Genomic DNA, 21,210 nt, shown 5'->3' on the forward strand with positions numbered 1-21,210 from the left:
GACGTCGTGCCACACTCCTATCCACAGGAACCCCTGTGTTAGGCTTGGTCCAGATGCTCAACAGATGCTCAACAGAATGTCTGCATGCGCGTCATTAAAGGGCATTAGCGTCTCCGCAGAGGAGGTCGCTGGCTGCAGCACCTCAGTCAGGAGATTGGTCCTGATAGGCACAGCTGGGAGCTCGAGGTTAAGAGCCTCAGCCACCCTACGCATCACCACAGAAAAAGTCCTAACCTCTTCTGTAGCTATGGAAGCAGGGGACAGAGTACCAGGGTGGGGAGAGAAATCCAGATCGCCTGGACCTTCCATATCACTCTCCCACTCCGGTTCATCCTCGCATTGAGCTGCAAGAGGGTCCTCGGACCCCTCCCAGCCATGTAAGAGGCCGGTAAGGACGAGGGGCCCGGGGAAAGGGAATAAACTAACCACTTGGAATTGGAATCGGAGGATAATAGACCAATCCAGGGGCGCCGTAGTCCGACCCCGTAGGCAACGGCATCGAGTCCGGCGTCGGCCCCGAGGCCGGAGCCGACGGCGCCGCAGGGTATCTTGTCAGCGTAGCCGGGGCCAAAGGCTGCGTCATGGGGGCGGAACCACCCCATGGGTCCACGCGGCCCGAAGGCGCTCCGGAGGGATCCGATGTGGGAAACAAACCATGCATGGCTGACAGGAATACCTGTTTTTCTTCTGGAGTTGTGTGCGGGCCCTGGAAAGGCGGGTAGGCTGCAGGCAACACCGGAGGCTCCACCGGAGGGTCCCGTGACCGGTGAGGGGTAGACGAAGAGTGACGCCGCTTCTTCGACTTCTTATGGCACCTTGACTTACCCGTCCCCGATTCCGATGAACGATGGTGTCGGCCCCGCGACCTGTCCCTCGACCTCCCACGGGAGTGGGACCTTGAGCGGTGCAGAGCCGATTGCCGGGCCTCCAACAACTTTCAGGAACGCTCCCGCAAAGCCTTCGGCGGCATGGCCCAACAATCGGGGCACGCCTCAGAGTCATGGGCGTGCCCCAAGCAGAAGAGAGACACGTAATGCGGGTCCGCCACCGACATGGTCCGACGGCAGTCCCTACAGGACTTAAACACGGGCATCCCTACTTCACCAGGAGTAGAGTACTCGACAAAGCAAGAGTAACAAGTCTCAAAAACCAAGTTAAAAGATTAACTACGAGTACCGTTCTCTCTCGGATCTGCGCTTGCTTGCGCAGAAAAAGAAAGAACTGACGTCAGCACGCGTAGGCGCGTCTAAGTTGCTCCCACAACGTCATCTCGGCGACTACGACCAACGCCTACCGAAGTGCTGACAAAAACTTTCATGATCCAGTCTGATGCCTGGGGATATTCTAAGGTGCGGAATCTATCACTCACGTGTCTCTTTCAGATACATAAATAAGAAGTACTTACCAGTCTCCGCTCCACCAGGGACTCACCCAGTCAGCAAACCGACTCTAGGACGACGGCAGCACAACAGGGTCATCTAACTAGGCTCGGAGCAATCCCCCCCCCCCCCCCCCCCCCCGAACTGACGGCAATGGAGCACTGTTAGACAGCTGAGTCCGCTGCGTTGAAGACGGTGCACCGCTTACGGGACTGGAAACAGTCTGTCGATGCGGATGGCGATTAAGCCAGCACACATCAAAATATGACGGGTGTGATACCGTCAGCTTGGTGAAATACTTGGGTACTTCACCGCGGCGGGATGACGGGAGTCCTGCTAAGATCTAAATCAGGCCCTAAAGCAATTGTTAACACACTATTCATGGTAAGACAAGTGTAAAAGAAGGTTACCTTAGATCCCGGTGACAACGGAGTTGATATAAAGTCGTGGTCATGTAGTAACGGCAAAGAGAGGACCTGGACAATGGAGTTAAAGATGGAAACAAAAGTGGGAAACCGAAAAGAAAGGTACGTTTTTACCTCATTTCCTTTGATTCCACCAACTCAAAGTAGGAGGTATCCCTGTCACAGTTTCCTTGACGGTAAGGCACATCGTGATTAGCCCGCTGGTAATCTTGGCTGGACTCTCACCGACAGCTGCTTCTGCCTACGACGCCGTCGATGTAGTTGAAAATTCCTGCGGACTTGGTAGTACTCGGGTGGTTTTTTGTTCATGGATTTGCGAACATCTAAATAGACCGGCGAACTGCCAAGTAGGCGGGCAGCAAAACTGTGGAAAAAGTGACGGCGGGACCAGATCTGCCAAGTTCTAAATCAGGCCCTAAGGCTGTGGCTTCAGCTCCTGCCTTTGCATGTATGCCTGGTGGACATTATCCCAGAAGAACAAGTTACTTACCTTTGGCAGCGCCTTATCTGGTAGGGACCCTTTCTAGCCACAGATGCCTTACCTTAGAATTATCCCCCGGTGTCAGACTGGATCCGGAAATCTTTCTTGAGTAGTTCCCCTGAACGCCAGTAGGTGGTGTCATTCGGCTCCACGTGGCATCGTCTATGTTAGAAGTGAGGTGTGTAGTGCCTATATGGGCGCCATCTCAGTGCGCTGACATCAGTGACTTTTCGGGACTTTCCACGCCAGAAGCGGCGAGGCACGAGGTACACTGACCACTGGTGTGGAATACTGGGCCATGAAAGGGGAAAGTCCTGCCCCTAGAAATCCATTCGCAGAGCGGGGAGGATGGGTGGGTCAGTTGGTAAGGAATCTATGGCTAGACATCGAAGGTAAGTAACTTGGTCATCTGATAGTAACTTTCAGCCTCAGATTCCTTACCTTAGAATAGATACCCAAGCAATACCATCCTCAGTGGTGGGTCTGTGGACCAATTTCACATGCAGAAGTCCTGTAGGGCAAAATGCCCATCCCTACAGACCTGACTGTCCAGGCAGCAGTGTTTGGTAAACGTGTGCAGGAAAGCCCATGTTCCTACCTAGCAGATGTTCAGGACCGGAACTCTGCGTGCTAACGCAATGGTTGCAGCTTTAGCTTTGGTGGAATGAGCATGCAAACCCTCAGTGGGCTGCTTCTTAACCCATGCGTAGCTGTAGGAAGCTGGCTCTCTATATAGTGTACCAAAACGAGGTACATTGTGCAGAGAGTCTAGGCAACCCTTATCGGTTTACAGAAGCACAAGGAACAAACCCAAATGCTCTCTCTTGTGGTAGTGTGGGCGAGCAGTTTAGGCTTATCAGAGGGTAGTGCTAAGCATTTGTTGTACTCACAGAGGCAATAAATGAGACACACACTCAAATAAATTAGACCAATTTAGAAAAATAACACGTATATTTATATAAATTCCAACATCAAGAACTTCTGTATTATGTGAGTATTTTTCGAGTTATTGGTTTTTACAGATAAGTAAAATGCTCACCTAAATGCGTCCTATGGGAAAAAGGCATATACTGCATACAATTACTTGCGCTAGGTTTCCGGGGTCCCCTTCAGGACTTAAGGTGGTAGGGCACAAAGGTCCAAGGAACCACCAGCAGTTAGTCTTTACCTGCCCTGGAGCGTGCGAGTGAAGAGGCGCTGTTTGGATTGATAGCTTTGTGCACTACACCAAAGGAGAGCAGAGGGCACCTAGAAACAGGCTGCCAAGGAGTACTTGGTGACAAGACTGGAAGCTCTCAAAGACGGGCTCCGTTCGTGAAGAACGTGGGAGCAAGGGAGCACAGTCGGTTCTTAGAGACCCGGACTGGGGCACTATGGTGCAGATTGGTTAGGTCAGCTGGGCTTGTGCGCCACGGGTGCTCCCAGTTTTTGTTTTTTCCGGTTGATGGGACAAAAATCAAGACAGTTGAGCCACTCTCGAAGTGGGTCTCTGTGGTGCTGATGTCCCTCGATGGCTGCGCGGTCTCGGAGTCTGGATTGGACTTAAACAGGCTTTGGTTGTTGCAAGTGGTCCAGTACCCCAGGTAATAGTGCTGTCCGGCTCCAGTTGATCCTGGTGTCTTCTCAATTTGTGGGAAGACAGAGCTGACCCCCTGGAGCATGACTACAGCTTCCTTGGCGGCTGCTGCATCAGTGGAACTAGGGGGCAGCTGAATGGTAGACCGGACTTTGCTGTTTGGGGCCTTCAGGTGAGTAGCTCCTCCACTCCGCTAATTGCCAGCAATCTTCCTCGAACTGCTGGCAGCCCACTAGGGTTTTTGGCAGATGCAGTGGCAGGATGAGTCGTTTTTGTCGCGACTGTTGGGACAGGTACAGGCAGACAGCATTTGGCACCAAAAAGTCCACAGCTGGTCCTCAGTTCTCACTTTCTTCACTCTTCTTTGTCCTCTTCTTCTTGTATCCGTCAAATGTGCTACTTACCTTTGGGGTGCCTACACCCCTGATATTACCGCTTCCTCTGGGGAGTGGGCATAACCCTGACCCAGTGTATCTAATTTCACCAAAAACCAAGATGGTGGAATTCTATTTATATGTTCACTTCAGGTAGCCCACCTTAGGGGTGTAAATAGCCTGATAGTGAACACGCATCCTGACTAGCTAACGTTCCCGCCTGTCTTTGTACCAAATGGGCCCTGGGCAGGGGGTGGCATTTCCCCTGTCTGGGGGAAGCCGGGGTCACATTTCAAAGGCAGCAGAGGCCGCTGCAGTGTTCTGGCTTGAAATATGGTTTACTTAGCCATCCTGCTTGGAGAAGGAGAGAACACCTCCGGCCAGAGCAGGCACTGTTTCTGACCTCAGAGAGCATGGGCTCTCACCTGCAGGGGGTCAGAAACCTGTCTGTGGTGGCAGGCTGGTCTACACCAATAAGCCAGTACATTAGAGGTTGGTAAGTGTTCAGGGTGCACCTCTAAGGTGCCCTCTAGTCGCATGTTTTTTTAAATCCACTGCTGGTATCAGTATGTATTTATTAAGACACGGTATTTAATAACTAACATCATAGATTTCAGTGAAGCTTTCATGTTGATGCGAACTTGAAATGACCAGTGCCCAGGACATGTACTCAAGATGGCGTCCCTGTTTACTTGCACTATCTAGCAATTGGACTAGACAGCACAAGGGCATATCTGCTCATGCAGAAATATCCTCACATGTAATATAATGACCCCTGCCTTGGGGTTGTAAGGCCTGCTGTACAGGTAACTTATTTATACTTCATGCAGTTTCTGGGGACATGGCACACAGGGAGTGTGCCATGCTGTGTTTTCACGTTTTCTGCACCATTTCATACAACCTGCAATGGCAGTCTGAACGAGTTTCGTGATGGGTCCCTTAGGGTGGCACAATACATGCTGGAGCCCTTAGGGACCCTCTATAGTACCCATGCCCTAGGGTACCAGGGGTATCAATTACTAGGTACTTACAGGGGTGCAAAGGTCTTGCCAGTTGTGGAACAATTGCACAGTTACCTTGTTTTTAGGGAAAGAGCACTGGGAGAAGGTGGGAACAAATGTAAATCTTTCAGAAACCTATGTACAATAGGGGATTTGATCTGCGCTGACTGGCGCGGAAAGAAAAGAACTGACATCAGCGTGCTGGGGTGACACCTATATTGGCACTGCGCACTTCACTTACAGTGCGGAGACCGCCGCCGATGCCATGCGGAGCCGAATGACGCCAAGTAACGGGGCGCAAGGGTACTGCTTAAAAACAAATCTAGATCTAGTCTGATGCCAAGGGATAATTTTAAGGTAAGGAATCTGCGGATAGAAATCTCTAACAGTGACTTCTGGCATTGGAGGTGGAATCTTTGGCTGCAGAAGTTAGTCCCGGAGCTCTTGCTATGGCCCTAACTTGTTTGAATTGCTCATATGAACAGTCCCTCCTTCTCCTCAAATCTCCGGCCAAAAATTGGCATGTCAATTAATTTGGCCTATACAAGCCTAGAAGACCCTTTGATATTAGATGCAGGCATGTGTGGATGACAGGCAGTGTCCATAAGGTGTACCCCTGTCTCTGTTTTAGTAAATTTGCATCAATTGCTTGGCTAAATCCTTGTTGTCTTGGATCAGAGATGTAAGGAGTCTCTCATGCGTTTAGGTAGACTAGGAGGACAGCTAGCATGGCCATCTCTCTGGCTAACAAGCATTTTGCATTTGTGGCAGGTAGAGCCAGACAGCTGGGTGCAAAATCTCAGCTTCCTAAAGTGTCTAATCTGAGTTTGCTTGTCAGGCTGCACAGTATTTTGTGGGACTTTTAAGAGTGCATTCTATAGCTTCCCTGCAAGGGGCACTGCCAACAAATTCCAATGTAAATCGTATTTATTTATGCACATGAATAAACCGGATAAAGAGCAATGTAAAAAAAAAAAAAAAAAGAGTGCCGTTCTAGACCCGAAGGTGCAACCTGCGCGAGAGGAACACCGAGTTTGAAGGAGCCAGTTTGGATTTCCTGGAAAGTTATCTAACTGTTGAAGGAGTTAGAATGAAGCTTCTGCCAGAATTTTGTGTTGTAAGGCATATTTGCATCATTAAAAGTCAGAGTCGGCTCTATTGAATATTCCCCTGCCAAGATCTCTGTAAATAGATAAGAGGGCAGTTATTCAGAATGCACTGGAACGTCTAGCATCTCCACAGACTTTAGATGACCTCCAAAAAAATAAACCTACTTAATTGTGATTAGTCACTCTTAAAGAGCAAACTGTTCCCCATAGGGAACTATCTAGCCTATTGGTGTTTTGGCAACATATTTGCATCAGTATGAAGAGAATATGGTACCCTGTCTGCATCACTGTCATTATCACCACCACTCAAAGGTTGGTTGACAAAATTGAGGTTTTATGAACTTGACCCCAAAATGTCTTGCATTTGCTGCAGTGTTTCCTGATTTGGTAGTTTAGGCTTTTGAGGGTATTCCCGATTTCCTTAAGTATTTAGTAAAACATTAGTGAGAAATGCTCTAGCACAGATGTCACTGACATCAGCAGAGCCTTCAACAGCACTAATAAAGCCAACATTCAAGCTGCAGCAGCTGGCTGCACAAATAATGTTGCAGACAATAGCTCAGTTGACTATGGAGTCGAGGAGGAGGCCACTAGTGTCCTGGAGCCAAGGCTTTTGACACAGAGATTATCAGTATGGTTCAACTATTGGGAGCCTGAAGGATGTACACCAAAGGGACTCTTTTGAAAATGAGGAACAGCATTCTGGAAGGGATCTGCTTGTGGACCAGAAGTCCCAGTGGGAGGAAAATCTAAACCTGTTTGGGAGGACTGCCTGTGCCGCCAAAGCTGAGCCACTGTCCACATAAAGCTTCATGGGCCACTTATGCATTTACTTTTCCTAATGTAAGAGGAGAAATGCTTCATTTTGATCATTCTATGGTGTGGGGAACGGGGCTGAAATTCAGACTTCAACAGTGTCTGAGACTTCTTCAGGGAAGATGGGGTCAGCTTGGTCTTACACTAATGGCCTTTGGGCTAATCGAAAGATACCAACTGCAAATGTAGGAAGTCAGATTAAAGCCTGCGAACTCCCCACTGTAATGCCTTTGATAAAATGGTTTTGAGCTGTAACCTCAAGTGCTCACCTTTTAAAAACGAGGTCAACAGCTGTGATCAGCTGTTGTAATGGGGTTTTAACAGGTTGTGTTAAATACACATTCGTGTTCACATGTCAAGTGTTGTCCAACTCGATTTGACATCGTCTCAGAGGTAGTACCCTGACAGATTGGGCCTATACTAAAGTAATATGATTTATCTGAAGATTAAAGTGAACAGTACTATTTCATTTTTGTATAGTTTAACATATGTAATGCTTCGCTGTGCACTAGATGTATAGACTCCTGGCTTTTACTCTGGACATTCTCCAGGGATTGTCTCACCAGTTCCTTGATTTCGTTTAAGGACCAGCATAGGGTGGATTTGCAGACGACATGAAGAAGGGGGTCCTTGGAACTCCTGTTGGATTGGTTTTGTTGTAGGTGTACTAGGAGTGGGCAATGTAGATTCTTATTATTACGCACAGTTACCATACCAGGTGCAAAATGCTGAATGGGCTCGAGATATTCTTGTTAGGATCTGCTTCTCATGAATAGCATTATGAAACTGTAGTGGGTGACCTGGGCATAGAGTACCAGCTTCTAGCAAACAAGTTACTTACCTTCAGTAATGCTCCTGTTAGATACTCTATCTAATCACTGATTCTACACCTATAGAATATCATCCGCTGCTAGACTGGGTCTGGAAAGCTTTCACAGCAATCTTCCCATGCGGCAGTAGGTAGCGATGCTCAGCTCCGCAGTGACTCCATTTTGCCACGGAAGTGACAGAACAGAGCTGCATATAAGCGCCACCTCTGCTCATAGATGTCAATTTCTTCCTGTCCACGACCCGGAAATGGAGCCAACAAACTTGGTCAGAGGTACCAGAGTTCAGATCTCTAATTTGGGATCTTTTTACATAGAGAGATCATTCCAAGAATGGGAGGTGGGTGGGAAGTAAGAAATATGCGGTTAGATAGAGTAGCCACTAGAAAGCATTATGGAAGGTAAGTTACTTGTTCTTCTGATGGCTACTTCTACCCGCAAATTCCTCCCCTTTAGAATAGATACCCAAGCAGTACCTCCCAAGGTGGAGAATCTGTGGCGTGGGCTCAGATAAAAAAGTCCTCCAGGATTGATTGGGTGAAATTCCCTCCACTCAATCTCCATGCAGGGAGGTATAGATTGCACAGACCGGAGTTTGGAGCCTTGTCCTGCCGCAGCAACATAAGATCAGATGCTCATGACAGACATTCCAAGTACTACACTTTCCTGGCCCAGTTTGGAGCCACTAACATAACTTGGGCCTGGTCAACCCTGAAGTTCTTCAGAACTCAGGGCAACAGAGGCAGAAAAGCATACAGGAGTCTTGTGCTCCACACTAGCCGGAATGCTTCTGCCTGAGAGTGTCTTCTTGGAAACTAAAGCATACAAGGTTTGACATTGCACGTTCTCAACAGTGGGAAAAAACTCTAGCCAGGGTTTTCCTAATTTTGGAGGGTGTCCTGCTCCACCTCGAGGTGTAATAATCATTTGTGATCTGTTTTGCGCCACTGACAGAGCACGTCCATCCTGACGTTTTACGCTCCTACCATGTGGCTCATGATCAGGGGGCAAGCCTGACACTCCAGCCAACACCAGAGGCGTAGAACTTCTTGGCACAGGAGCCAGGACCCCATTCCGTCCTGCTTGATGAAGTCACACATGGCAGGTGTGTAGTCTGAAGAAGTTGTACCAGCCTCTTCTTGATGGACAAAATGAAGGCCTTCAATTTCAGGAGAATGACCTGCAACTCCAACATTGTGATGCAGTCGGGCTTCTGTCAGAGACCAGAGTTCTCTGACCTGCACCTCTCACAGACGAACCCACCTCCAACATAGCAATGACACACTCGTCACACTGTCAGCTCTGGGTGAGGCAGAGAGAGGAGTGTGCCACTGTTCCAACTGCAGCAAAGCAGCCACCACTGCGGATCTGTTGCAGTCTTCTCTGAACCCTGGATGGGATTTAACTGTTTTCCCTAGTGCTTGGTCCCCTGGGACTTCAGATTCCACCGCAGAGTCCACATATGTGCCTGGCATAGTAGACGAGCAAGAGGCTAAGAAGCCACATAACCACTCTCACAGAGACTCAGGACCGAGGTTGAAACATCGGGATCATAGCCTGATTGTACTGGACTAATTTTGACAGATAAGGCGCTGAACTGCACTGTATCAAGACTGTTTCTTTGAAAGGAAACCCCTGGGAAGGAGTCAGGTGTGACTTCAGCACATTGATCGTGAGCCCCAGCGATGTCAAGAGGTTAGTCATTCACTGGAAGTGGTCTACAACTGAATGTTACGAGCCCCCTTTCAACAACCAGTTGTCGAGGTAGGGGAATACTGACATTCCCGACCTCTGAAGATGCGCGGTGACCACCGCCATCACTTTCATGACCACCAGAAGGGCACTGGTAAGACCAAAGTGGAGTGTGGCAAACTGAAAAAGCTGCCGGCCTAGGTAGTGTCCGTCAATATCCCAGATTCAGGGCAGACAGAAACTGGGACAGTGTGAGGATTTTTAATTTGTCCTTTCATAGAAAGGCAATCAGAGAGTGAAGAGCTAAAATAGGATGAAAGCCTTTGACCTTTTTTCGGTATGAGGAAATGGCTGTCAGGGCTGTAAAAACATTTAAAATACATGTATAATACAAATTGTAATAATTCAATTAATACATTGTATTACATATTGATCACATTGTCCATCAAGACAGAAGATGTCTCCTAAAAACACTGAACTAGAATTATTATTCCCATAATACTATCATAGCATGTTCAATAGTTGTGCATAACCACCCAACTGCAAAAAAAGAATAAACAAACACATTTAAATTCTATACGTTGAGGCAAGTCTAATTAGATTCATACTATAGATGTAACGAACCACTAAGATTTCACACCTAACAATTTTATTTGTCTTATTACTTCTCTACTTTGTGTTATTTTAGTTTCATATTTCATTATACGAGGGACAAACCAGATTCATAATCAAAACTCAGCCAAGTATGCTAACTACAGACATATCTAGGAAACCTGTCTGTAGTTAGCATACTTGACTGAGTACAATGTATAGAATTTAAATGTGTTTGTTTATTCTTTTTTAGCAGTTGGGTGGTTATGCACAACTATTGGACATGCTATGATAGTATTATGGGAATAATAATTCTAGTTCAGTGTTTTTAGGAGACATCTTCTGTCTTGATGGACAATGTGATCAATATGTAATACAATGTATCAATTGAATTATTACAATTTGTATTATACATGTATTTTAAATGTTTTTACAGCCCTGACGAAGTTCTGTGTAAAAGAACGAAACGCATTGGCTGTCTAAGAATTGTGAAAACGCAAAGAAGAATAAAGAGAACATTTTGAAAATATACATGATATTGGATGGACATTCATCTAACTATTAAGTTTATGGACTCAAATGAGTGGTGCGACCTGCAGTGGGTTGAAGGTTTTGGATCTAGTTGATCACCCCCGGGAAACGGTGGGAGTAGTGGAGTTGCACACTACATTAGCTTAACAGCTTGTTTGTTTCATATAAAACGTAGGAGGGTTGGCAAGAGAAGTGTCGAGAGAGGTGCGACCTGAACCCGTGTGGGTCCAGCAAATTGAGCCGTTTCCTTTTGGTTTGCAGCCTTTGGAGTAAATGTTTGATTCAGACTCCCTCAGAATAGTTGTGTGCCACTAAGGGCAAACTAAAGTCATTAGGATGCTAATGCTGTACATGAGGAGAGGGCCTTGGAAAATCTGTGCCCCTGGGATTGCCAGTCTGATCTCTGTCCCAGACACCAAAAGGGCTGGGTTGACTGTTGCAGGAGCAAGGGCCTTGGCATTGCCTGTAAATCAAATCTCTCGAGTAGTCTTGAAAAGGTCTAAATTGTTGAGGAAATGGTCTGGCATTGGTTCAAAGGCCCAAAGTACAGGCTGTGGCCAGGGTCTTCTTGAAGCATTCAAGCGCACAATCAGCCTCCTCACCAAATAGGCAAGATCCGTCGAAAGGCATGTGTATTTAATGATATAGTTTGTGGAGACTTTGCAAAGCTATTCAGCTAGATATAGAAATATATTGTCCGTCTGTAATCTGATGTACATGCTACTAACATCAACTGTTTAGTAAAGGATCTTAGCACTGAGTGAGCCCAGACAAAAGTACTCTCCAATTATTTGAAATGGTGTATATTTTCTATCTGATAAGAGTAGTCTGAGTACTCGCCAGCTGGAGGGAAGGAAAAGCATGACTGACCAATTTTCAGAAATATGACACTCCTCTACTTCCACAACATGAGAAATGTGATCTCATATTACCCATCTGAATGTGGTTTAATGTGAATACATTTTTTTATTTGATTCTTGAAATGCCTAATATACTTGTGCCATTCAAATCTTAAATATATTTTCAACTAGAAATCAGCCTGACACAAGTAAATGTGTGTCTGATGCAATAATTTGAAGTTCTAGTGGATTCATGGTCAGCTGGGGGAATATGAACAAGTTCAACAAGATATTCTGTACCAACTTCCTAATGTACTTATGTAAACTTCTTACATTAGACTGATTGTAAAGAAACTTACAATAATGAATATGCTACTTACCAGTATGCATCTGTTCTTGGCATGTAGGGCTGCTGACATTCATATCTGTGCATAGATCGCCGCCTAGTGTTGGGTCCGGATGTTTGCACGTTGTTGTCCTGGAAGAGTCTTCGAAGTATCCTTGGATAGGTGACTCCTCCCCTGGACTACAGTGCGCATGGGCATCCTCTCCATCCTCAGATTGTTTTTCGCCATTGTGGCAGTGATGGAGTAGATACAGAAAGTGATGACCATGCTTGCAGTAATTCTGAGAGCTGCAGCTGCGACAGGCGCCGGGGAGGAGGGAGGGCGATATGAATGTCAGCAGCCCTACATGCCAAGAACAGATGCATACTGGTAAGTAGCATATTCAGTTCGAGGCATGTGGGCTGCTGAATTCATATCTGTGCATAGAATACATAGCAGTGCCCTCTATTAGCGGCGGCTACCCGTGCCAGCTGCAGCGGTCTGAAAAAGTGTTTTGAGAACAGCCTGTCCTACAGCTGCCTGCTGTTTTGACTGCACATCTACGCAATAGTGTTTTGTAAATGTGTGTGTAGTGGACCATGTGGCTGCTCTGCATATATCATGCAGGGGAATATTTCCTAGGAAGGCCATGGAAGCCCCCAACTTACGTGTTGAGTGGGCTCGTGGTGGAATAGTTAATGTGCGTTTTGCCTTTTGATAACAGATTTGAATACACTTAACTATCCATCTGGCTATCCCTGCTTTGGAGATGGCGTTACCTTTGTGGTGTGGGGCAAAGGCAACGAACAGTTGTTTTGTCTTCCTGAATGGTTTAGTCCTGTCGATGTAGTACATGAGGGCCCTCCGTACATCTAGTGTATGTAGTGCCCTTTCTGCAACAGTTTGTGGGTTTTGGAAGAAAACGGGCAGTTCAATAGTCTGGTTCATGTGGAACTGTGATATTACCTTGGGCATGAACTTGGGGTTGGTACGTAGTACGACCCTGTTAGCGTGAACCTGAATAAATGGCTCTTGAACGGTTAGTGCCTGGAGTTCACTAACTCTTCTGAGGGAAGTGATCGCTACTAGGAAGGCCACTTTCCAGGTAAGGAATTGAATCTCGCATGAGTGTAGAGGTTCAAAGGGTGGACCCATCAGGCGTGTGAGGACCAAGTTGAGGTTCCACATTGGAGCCGGTGGGTGACTAGGTGGAATGACTCGTTTGAGCCCCTCCAAGAATGCTTTGATGGCAGGCACTCTGAATAGAGAGAGGTGCTGCCTGGTTTGCAGATAGGCTGATATTGCGGTCAAATGGACACGTATAGAGGTGTACGCCAGATTGCATCGATATAGGTGTAAGAGATAACAGATGATGTTTTGGATGGATGCGTCCAGCGGGTTGATGTCATTATTTCCGCAATAAATGACGAACCTTTTCCATTTGGCTGCATAGCAAGCTCTGGTAGTGGGTCTCCTGGCCTCCTTGATGATGTCCATACAGTCAGGTGGCAGGTTGAGATAGCCAAACTCTAGGACTTCAGGAGCCAGATCGCCAGATTCAGCTGTTGCGGATCTGGGTGCTGAACCTCTCCATGGTTCTGCGTCAAATGCGCGGGTTTGATCCGCAGCCTTTGATGCGGCACCACGGAAAGTTCGAGGAAGGTGGTGTACCACGGCTGGCGTGCCCACGTGGGAGCAACTAGGACGAGTGTCAGGGAGTGTTGTCGGAGTTTGCGGGCCACTAGCGGTATCAATGGCGCTGGGGGAAAAGCGTACGCAAATCTGCCGGACCAGTTCATCCATATCGCATTGCCCTGCGACTGCGGATGTGGGAATCTGGCGGCGAAGCTTGGGCATTTTGCGTTTTCGCTTGTCGCGAATAGGTCTATCTCCGGATGACCCCACTGCTGAAAGTACGGTTGGAGTACTGATGGGTGTAACTCCCACTCGTGCATTTGGTGGCTGTGTCTGCTGAGCAGATCCGCCATCTGGTTGTCCTTGCCAGGGAGGTGTTCCGCCATGAGGAACATGTTCCTTTGAATGGCCCACTTCCACATGCTCTGAGCCAGATGAGACAACTGTGGAGAGTGTGTGCCTCCCTGTTTCTGTATGTAGTACATTGCGGTCATGTTGTCCGTCCGGATCAACACGACCTTGTTGCATAGATGTACTTTGAACGCCTTCATGGCTAGGAAGATTGCCATCAATTCCAGAAGGTTGATGTGCAACTTCTTTTGTTGTGTTGTCCATAGTCCTTGCACTGTGTAGTGGAGTACATGAGCTCCCCATCCCTGGAGAGACGCGTCCGCTGTCAGTACTATTTGTGGGACAGGCTCTTGGAACGGTCGGCCCTTGCAAAGGTTTTGTGGATTCCACCAATGCAGAGAGTTGTATGCCCGACCGCTCACCAACACTAGGTCCTTTAACTGTCCTTGAGCCTGATTCCACTGACGTGCTAGGCACTCCTGAAGTGGGCGCATATGTAATCTCGCGTGCGGGACTATGAAGATGCAGGAGGCCATCATGCCTATCAACTGCATGAACACTCGCGCTGGAAGTGAGTGATTGGGTTTGAATTTGGAGATCAGCAGTTGTATGCTGTCGATCCTCACTAAATTTGGCTGAGCTGTGGCCGCCAGAGTGTCTATAGTCGCACCTAGGTACTGTTGTACGTGTGCGGGCTGGAGATGGGACTTTGGATAATTCAGTGAGAATCCCAGACTGTGAAGAAGGTGAATGGTGCGGGACATGTGGCTTGCACATTGCTGGGCTGACTTCGCTTGAACGAGCCAGTCGTCTAGGTAGGGGTAGACGTGTATATGCTGCCTCCGTAGATGTGCTGCCACCGTAGCGAGGCACTTCGTGAAAACCCTGGGCGCTGTTGTCACGCCGAAGGGAAGGACTTTGAACTGATAGTGCTGCCCCTGAACAGTGAACCTGAGGTATTTTTTGTGTGAGGGGTGGATGGGTATGTGAAAGTACGCATCCTTGAGGTCCAGTGTGGCTAGGAAGTCTCCCTGCTTGAGAAGCGGAAGGACTTGCTGTAGAGTGAGCATATGAAAGTGCTCTGAAAGAATGTACTGGTTCAGGGGTCTCAGGTCCAATATAGGTCTGAGCGACCCGTCCTTTTTTGGAATTAAGAAGTAGAGGGAGTACACTCCCGCACCCTGCTCGTGGATGGGTACGACCTCTATAGCGCCTTTTAGAAGCATACTTTGCACTTCTTGCTGTAAGAGCGTTAAGTGCTCTGAGGACATAGGACGGCTTCTTGGTGGTATTGTGGGTGGAGTGGAGGTTAACTCCAGACAGTAACCGTATTTTATAATATCTTTGACCCACCTGTCCGTGGTGATGGAATTCCACGTGGACAGGAACCTTTGTAGCCTTCCCCCGACAGGTGTTATGTGGTCGGGAGGAAGGGAGAGGGCGTCACTGCTTGTTCTTGGGGGAGGACCTGGTGTTGCCGTAGCCGCGTCCTCTGCCCTTTGTGCTGGAGCCACGATATCCACCTCGGGTGTTTTTATCATAGGTGGTCTGTGTATTGCCTTTGTTATATGTTTGTTGTGACCCCCGTCCTCTACCTGCTCCCTTGTTTCCGGGGCGACGAAAGGAGCCGCTCCGAAAGGACTGAGTTTGTAGTGCGCCCATGGACTTTGCAGTGTCCGTATCCTTTTTTATCTTTTCGAGGGTGGTGTCAACCTCTGGCCCGAATAAATAGTCGGGGTTGACGGGCTGGTTCAATATATTGTTTTGTACCTCAGGCTTGAATCCTGAGATCCGTAGCCAGGCATGTCGTCGCAACATGACGCTTGTGTTTATGGCTCTGGCAGCCGTGTCTGCAACATCTAGTGCGCATTTGATGGAAGCGTTCGTTAGTAGCTGTCCTTCTCTGATGAGCATTTCTGCGCCTTCCTTGAACTGGTCAGGGAGATGTTGGAATATTTGCTCAAGTGTGTCATAGTGCGCTCTATCATAGCGAGCAAGGAGCGCCTGAGTGTTGGCTATGCGCCATATGTTGGCAGCTTGGGCGGCAACTCGCTTGCCAGAGGTTTCTAACACCTTGGACTCTTTGTCCGGGGGAGGAGCGTCACCTGTTGTTTGCGAGTGTGCCCTCTTGCGTGCATTTGCTACGACGATGGAGTCGAGTGGTAATTGTCCTCTGATGTAAGTAGGATCCCCAGGTGCTGATCTGTATTTTTTATCAATCCTGGGGTTTATCACTCGTGCCCTGGTGGGTTCTTTGAAAATGTCCTTGGCTGGTTTGAGGACCCCCTTCAACATTGGCAGAGTCTTTACATGTCTTTCTGAGGATGCAAAGGTGTCCATTAGAAAGTCATCTTCGATGGTATCAGAGTGAAGCTGCACCCCATGGTTATTGGCAGCACGTTCGATAAGAGCATTGAACGCTGCAGTATCCTCCGTAGGAGATGTCTTTGCCCCATAGAGTTGTGGATCCTGTGCATCGAGAGGTGCACTGGGGTCTGCAGGGTCGCCCCAAGTTTGATCAGGGTCCTGCTGGTCATCAGGGTCCGTGTCTACATGGTAGGGGACTTGGTCAGCCATGTAGTCCTCCAATGCGCCTGTATCGGAGCGTGTGGGGGAGAACCGGTGTGGATCCTGGTAGGATGAATGGAAGGGTTCATAAAGGAGAGGTTCCGATTCTGCAGGCAACTTCCTTTTTAGTGGGATCCTGAAAGGGTCCAATGGCGGCTCCGAAGTTATCCTTCGGTCCTGGAGAATCATTCTGCCAGTGCCGGCGTCGATGATACGTGCTGGAGACGTCTCAGCAGGTGTGACCGTAGGTTGGGTGACCCGTGTCCTGAGTTGGAACATTTTTGGGATTGTTGACGGAGGCAATCCGAAGGTAATGTTGGTCGGCACCGAAGAGGCTGCGGGAGCTCCGACCGAACCGGAGCCCGACGTGTCCTGGAGGACAGGTGTGGTTTTGCTGCCTTGCGTCACACCAGGTCGTACTTGGGGCGCCTTCGAGGCTTTGGCACCGGCCAGGCTCGTAGAGGCGGCCGTAGATTTTTTCGGTGCCGGAGGGTCATCGAGTCGGGGTGAAGAGATCACCGTCGAAGTCTTCGATACCTGAGGCTTAGGTGTCGTCGAGGGAGCGATGTGAGACACAGCAGGCGGTACGGCCCTTGGTGTCGTCGGTGCCGGTAGCCGAGCAGGTTTGTCGGTGCCGATGGCTTTTTTCCGTTTGTCGACTCCAACGTCGCCCGCCTCAAGTTCGGCACCGAAGTCCCTCTTGGTGCGGTCGGTGCCGACGCGGTGCGCTGGCGTCGAAGGCCTCGATCCGACCAGCGCTACTTTCAGTTTCGGTTTCGGTGGAACCTGAGCAGCTTTCGGTTTCGGTTTTGTGATAGGGAAACCAGCCTGTTTATGTAGTAATGGCTGCCGCTGAACGTCCGAGGCCGGGCCCGAGGGCGGGGCCGAAGAACTGCGGGATGGGTCTCGGGTAAGGCCCGAAGGCGATCCCTCGACCGGAGCCATAGGCTGTGGCACTGGTGTTTGAACGGTTTGAACAGGTAGGCCTTGTTCATCATTGGAGCTACTTTCTTCGGCCCCGAAGGCCTCCTCGTCGTCTCCTACCTCGGTGTCGTCTTCACCTCTGTGGAAGAGTGACTCGTCTTCCTCGTCCGATCCGGTTTCGTGTTCGGAAACGGGACTGGAGGGCAAGACTTCCAATTCCTCGACGTCCTCGGCCTCGCCGAAGATGTCTGTCGGGGCCGGTGCCGCGTGCTGCGCCTCGAGTCTCGCCGCTCGTCGATTCCGCAGAGTCTTCTTCGAGCGGAACCGGGCACAGGCCATGCATGTTGATTCGTCGTGGTCCGGCGAAAGGCATTTGTTGCACACCGGATGGACGTCGATGTGTGGGTACTTCGCATTGCATACCGGACACCTTTTGAACGGCGTCCTGGATTCCATCGTCGAAGTCGTCGATGGACAGGTAAATGCGAAAGCAGTCGGTGCTGAAAGTTAGTAAACTAACAAATTCTATCGAAACCCGATCGATAAACAGTACCGACGCGAACTAAAGGCCTTTTGGCCTCGAAAAAATATTTTCCTAACTTGAGCTAAGATAGCACATCCGAACCCAATGGCGGAAAAAAACAATCTGAGGATGGAGAGGATGCCCATGCGCACTGTAGTCCAGGGGAGGAGTCACCTATCCAAGGATACTTCGAAGACTCTTCCAGGACAACAACGTGCAAACATCCGGACCCAACACTAGGCGGCGATCTATGCACAGATATGAATTCAGCAGCCCACATGCCTCGAACATAAAAAATTCAAATGTAATCTAAGGCAAAATGGAGTTGGTTGTGGCTACCCAGTGATCCCAACATTACAGACACAAGTAATATTTGGATGACTCACAGCTCACATTTACTTAAATGTAATATGCCTGCATTTACTATGGTAAAGGAATTAGAGTGAATCTTATGTTTAAACTGTAAATATTCAGACTCCTCTGAGATCAAGTTAAAAATACTCAAAATTGTGTGTAAGAGGGACTATGCCTTTTGTATGTCCAAATGACAGAAAATTGAATTTGTGAACTATCTAGTTGTTAGGAGTCTCAATGGTATTTATTTATTCATTCATTTAATGATCCAATGTCTGAAATAATAAGTTACTTACCTTCAGTAACTCCATAGCTAGTAGAAACTCTATTTAGCTGCAGATTACTGGCATAAGACTGGGTTTGGGAATTTTTGCACACTTCGGCTCCGTGTGGTGTTGTCAGCTTTGTCAGCACCAGCAGTGACGTGCGTGTTGCCTTTACAGACGCAAATTCAGTGAGTTGACCTTTGTTTCAGGTCCATTTTTTCTGCGCCAAAAGCACAGGCCCTGCTAAAGTATAGAACCAGAGTGCCTGAGTGAGGTCCTCAAGGACCGCTTATGATGGAAATCACAGTTCGCAGAACTGGGAGGATGGGAGGGTCGGTGAGGAATCGGTGGCAAGATAGAGTCTCTACCAGGCAAGGCATTACCCAAAGTAAGTAACTTGTTTATCTGATAGATACTTCTAGACGCATCCCTTACTTTAGAATAGATATCGAAGCAATATCTCTCCAGAGGTGAGTCTGTGGACAGCTTATACTAAAAAAAGTCCTGGAGGACTGAACGGGAGAAATGCCCATCACTCTGAACATGGCTTACTAGGCAGAAGTGTTTGTCAAATATGTACAGTGATGCCCATGTGGCTGCCTGACAGATGTCCAGGACTGGGAATTTGTGATCTAACGCAGTGGTTGAACCCCTGGCTCTGGTGGAATGAGCCCGCAAATCTTTCAGGGGTTCCTTCTTGGCCAGTGCTTAGCAGATTTTAATGCAGAGAACAATCCACCTGGAGAGGATTCTCTTTTGCACTGCTTTGCCTTTCATTGCTCCAGCAAATCCCACAAAAAGCCGATCGTCCACACAGATGTATTTACAACGATAACCGTAGAACAATATTTTTTTTTATTTAAGCGGTGGAGTCTCTCCTCTTCTTGAAGAGTGGGGTGGAGCAAAGAAAGTCAGCAGGGTGATGTTTTGTCCGACGTGAAACGGTGCCACAACCTTGGGAAGGAAGGTAGTGTACGGGGAATTGATGGAGCACTTGCAAGTCACCAACCCTCCTGGCAGATGTAATAGCAACCAGGAAAACTATTTTAATGATGAACATTTGAACTGGGCAGCTGTGCATAGGCTCAAAAGGTTAGCACATTAGAAACGTAAGAACTAAATCAAGGTCCAACTGAATCACACTGAAAGATGTGAGTGGAAACGTGTTGTAAACCTTTCAGGAAACGAGTCATAATGGGTGACTTAAACCTGGAGGGCTGATCCGGCAACCGTAAGAAAGCCAAAATGGCCGAGAGGTACCCTTTAACTGTTCCCAAAGCAAGGCCATGCTAGTCTAGCAATAGAACAAACAACAAACTTCAAATATGGGTGCAGTCAGAGGGTCAACATACCCAGCCATAACTCTGTCCCATTGTCAAGGGAATACTGTTTTCATTGAGGGACGCTTGGCTGCCAAGATCACATCACACACTTCGGGAGAGAGGTTGAACACTAAACTGTCTACACTCAATCTCCAGATCAAGTCTGATGCTTTGAGAATTTTCTAAGGTAAGGAATCAGTGGCTAGAAGTCACTACCAGAAATAAAATTTCCAAAAACTGGCACTATTTTGGGAGAGAATGTGCAAAAAAGGAAACAATTCATGTGTTAAAACTATTCTTGTTAGGATGATAAAGTTGAAAATAAGAACTTTGTGGACACTAGTACTCTGTTATCAAAAAGACAACACGTTATGCACTATTTTGGGTAAAGAATGAGTCTTTAAAACAATATCTGGCTTGTAGTTATTGAAGATGGAAAACATTATTAATATTCATTTCACAGGTCTTATCGAATGAAACATTCTAAACTACTCTATAAAGCCAAATACTTACCTGAATAGTTTGTAAAGGCTTTTAGGTCTTCCAGACTGATGGGTACTTGCGCACCTGAAATTGATACCTAAATTAAAAGAACACAAGTGTGATCATTTGGAACAAGAACATATCTATTCAAATGTTTTAATGAAATGATATGAGTACTATCAATCAAATATGTAAATGCACCTGTATTTCTTGCTGATCAAACATTCGAAGCCACTCAAGATTAACCACATTTGCAAGTCCCTGTCTGAATGCAAGACAGTGTGGTCTTATCTGTTTGTTAAGCCTGTAGTCCGCTACAAGATGTATATAGGCTATTCTATTGCCACTGGTGACAGGAATATCTTTTCCACCCGTTTTCAATTCAACCACCTGCAAAATACAACAGAAAGTGCCTTGTTGTGAAACTGTAGACATTAGCCTTGATAACTCTATGCAAATAAAACATTTTTTAGAAGTTGACAGAAACCACATTTTTTTCAAAATGACCAACTGTCATTGCAATGAAACCTAGAGGTGAATAAAATATTAATTAGATGGAGTCTTTTGACGGAAAAAAAACACAAACATTGAACTGAATGGCAATGAAGGAACACAGTTAAAATACTATAAAAAGAAATATCTTACAACCAATTTTACGGATGTGTCTGAAAACATGCTTACGTTTAAAAAAAAAAATCTAACGAGAAGGGTATTTATCTGTAACAAACAACTTACCTTTAGTAACGCTTTTTCTAGTAGATACTCTAACAGCAGATTTCTCACCTTTAATACATCCCCTGGCGCCATACTTGAGGAG

The 21,210-nt window shown here is 47.4% G+C and overlaps 1 protein-coding gene across 2 annotated transcripts in view; it reads right to left on the reverse strand.

Moving 5' to 3' along the window:
• UBE3C (ubiquitin protein ligase E3C) overlaps positions 1 to 21,210 on the reverse strand; it is a 992,333-nt gene that overhangs the window by 72,569 nt on the left and 898,554 nt on the right. For both annotated transcript variants that reach the window (XM_085631966.1, XM_085631967.1), the window contains exons 21-22: positions 20,595 to 20,783; positions 20,424 to 20,490 (exon numbers count right to left, since the gene is read on the reverse strand). In XM_085631966.1, the coding sequence (XP_085488092.1) occupies positions 20,424 to 20,490; positions 20,595 to 20,783 (256 nt within the window). The remainder of the gene's footprint in view (positions 1 to 20,423; positions 20,491 to 20,594; positions 20,784 to 21,210) is intronic.

The sequence above is a fragment of the Triturus cristatus genome, chromosome 10 (genome assembly GCF_964204655.1).
Source record: "Triturus cristatus chromosome 10, aTriCri1.1, whole genome shotgun sequence".
In the NCBI taxonomy this organism is placed as follows: domain Eukaryota; kingdom Metazoa; phylum Chordata; class Amphibia; order Caudata; family Salamandridae; genus Triturus; species Triturus cristatus.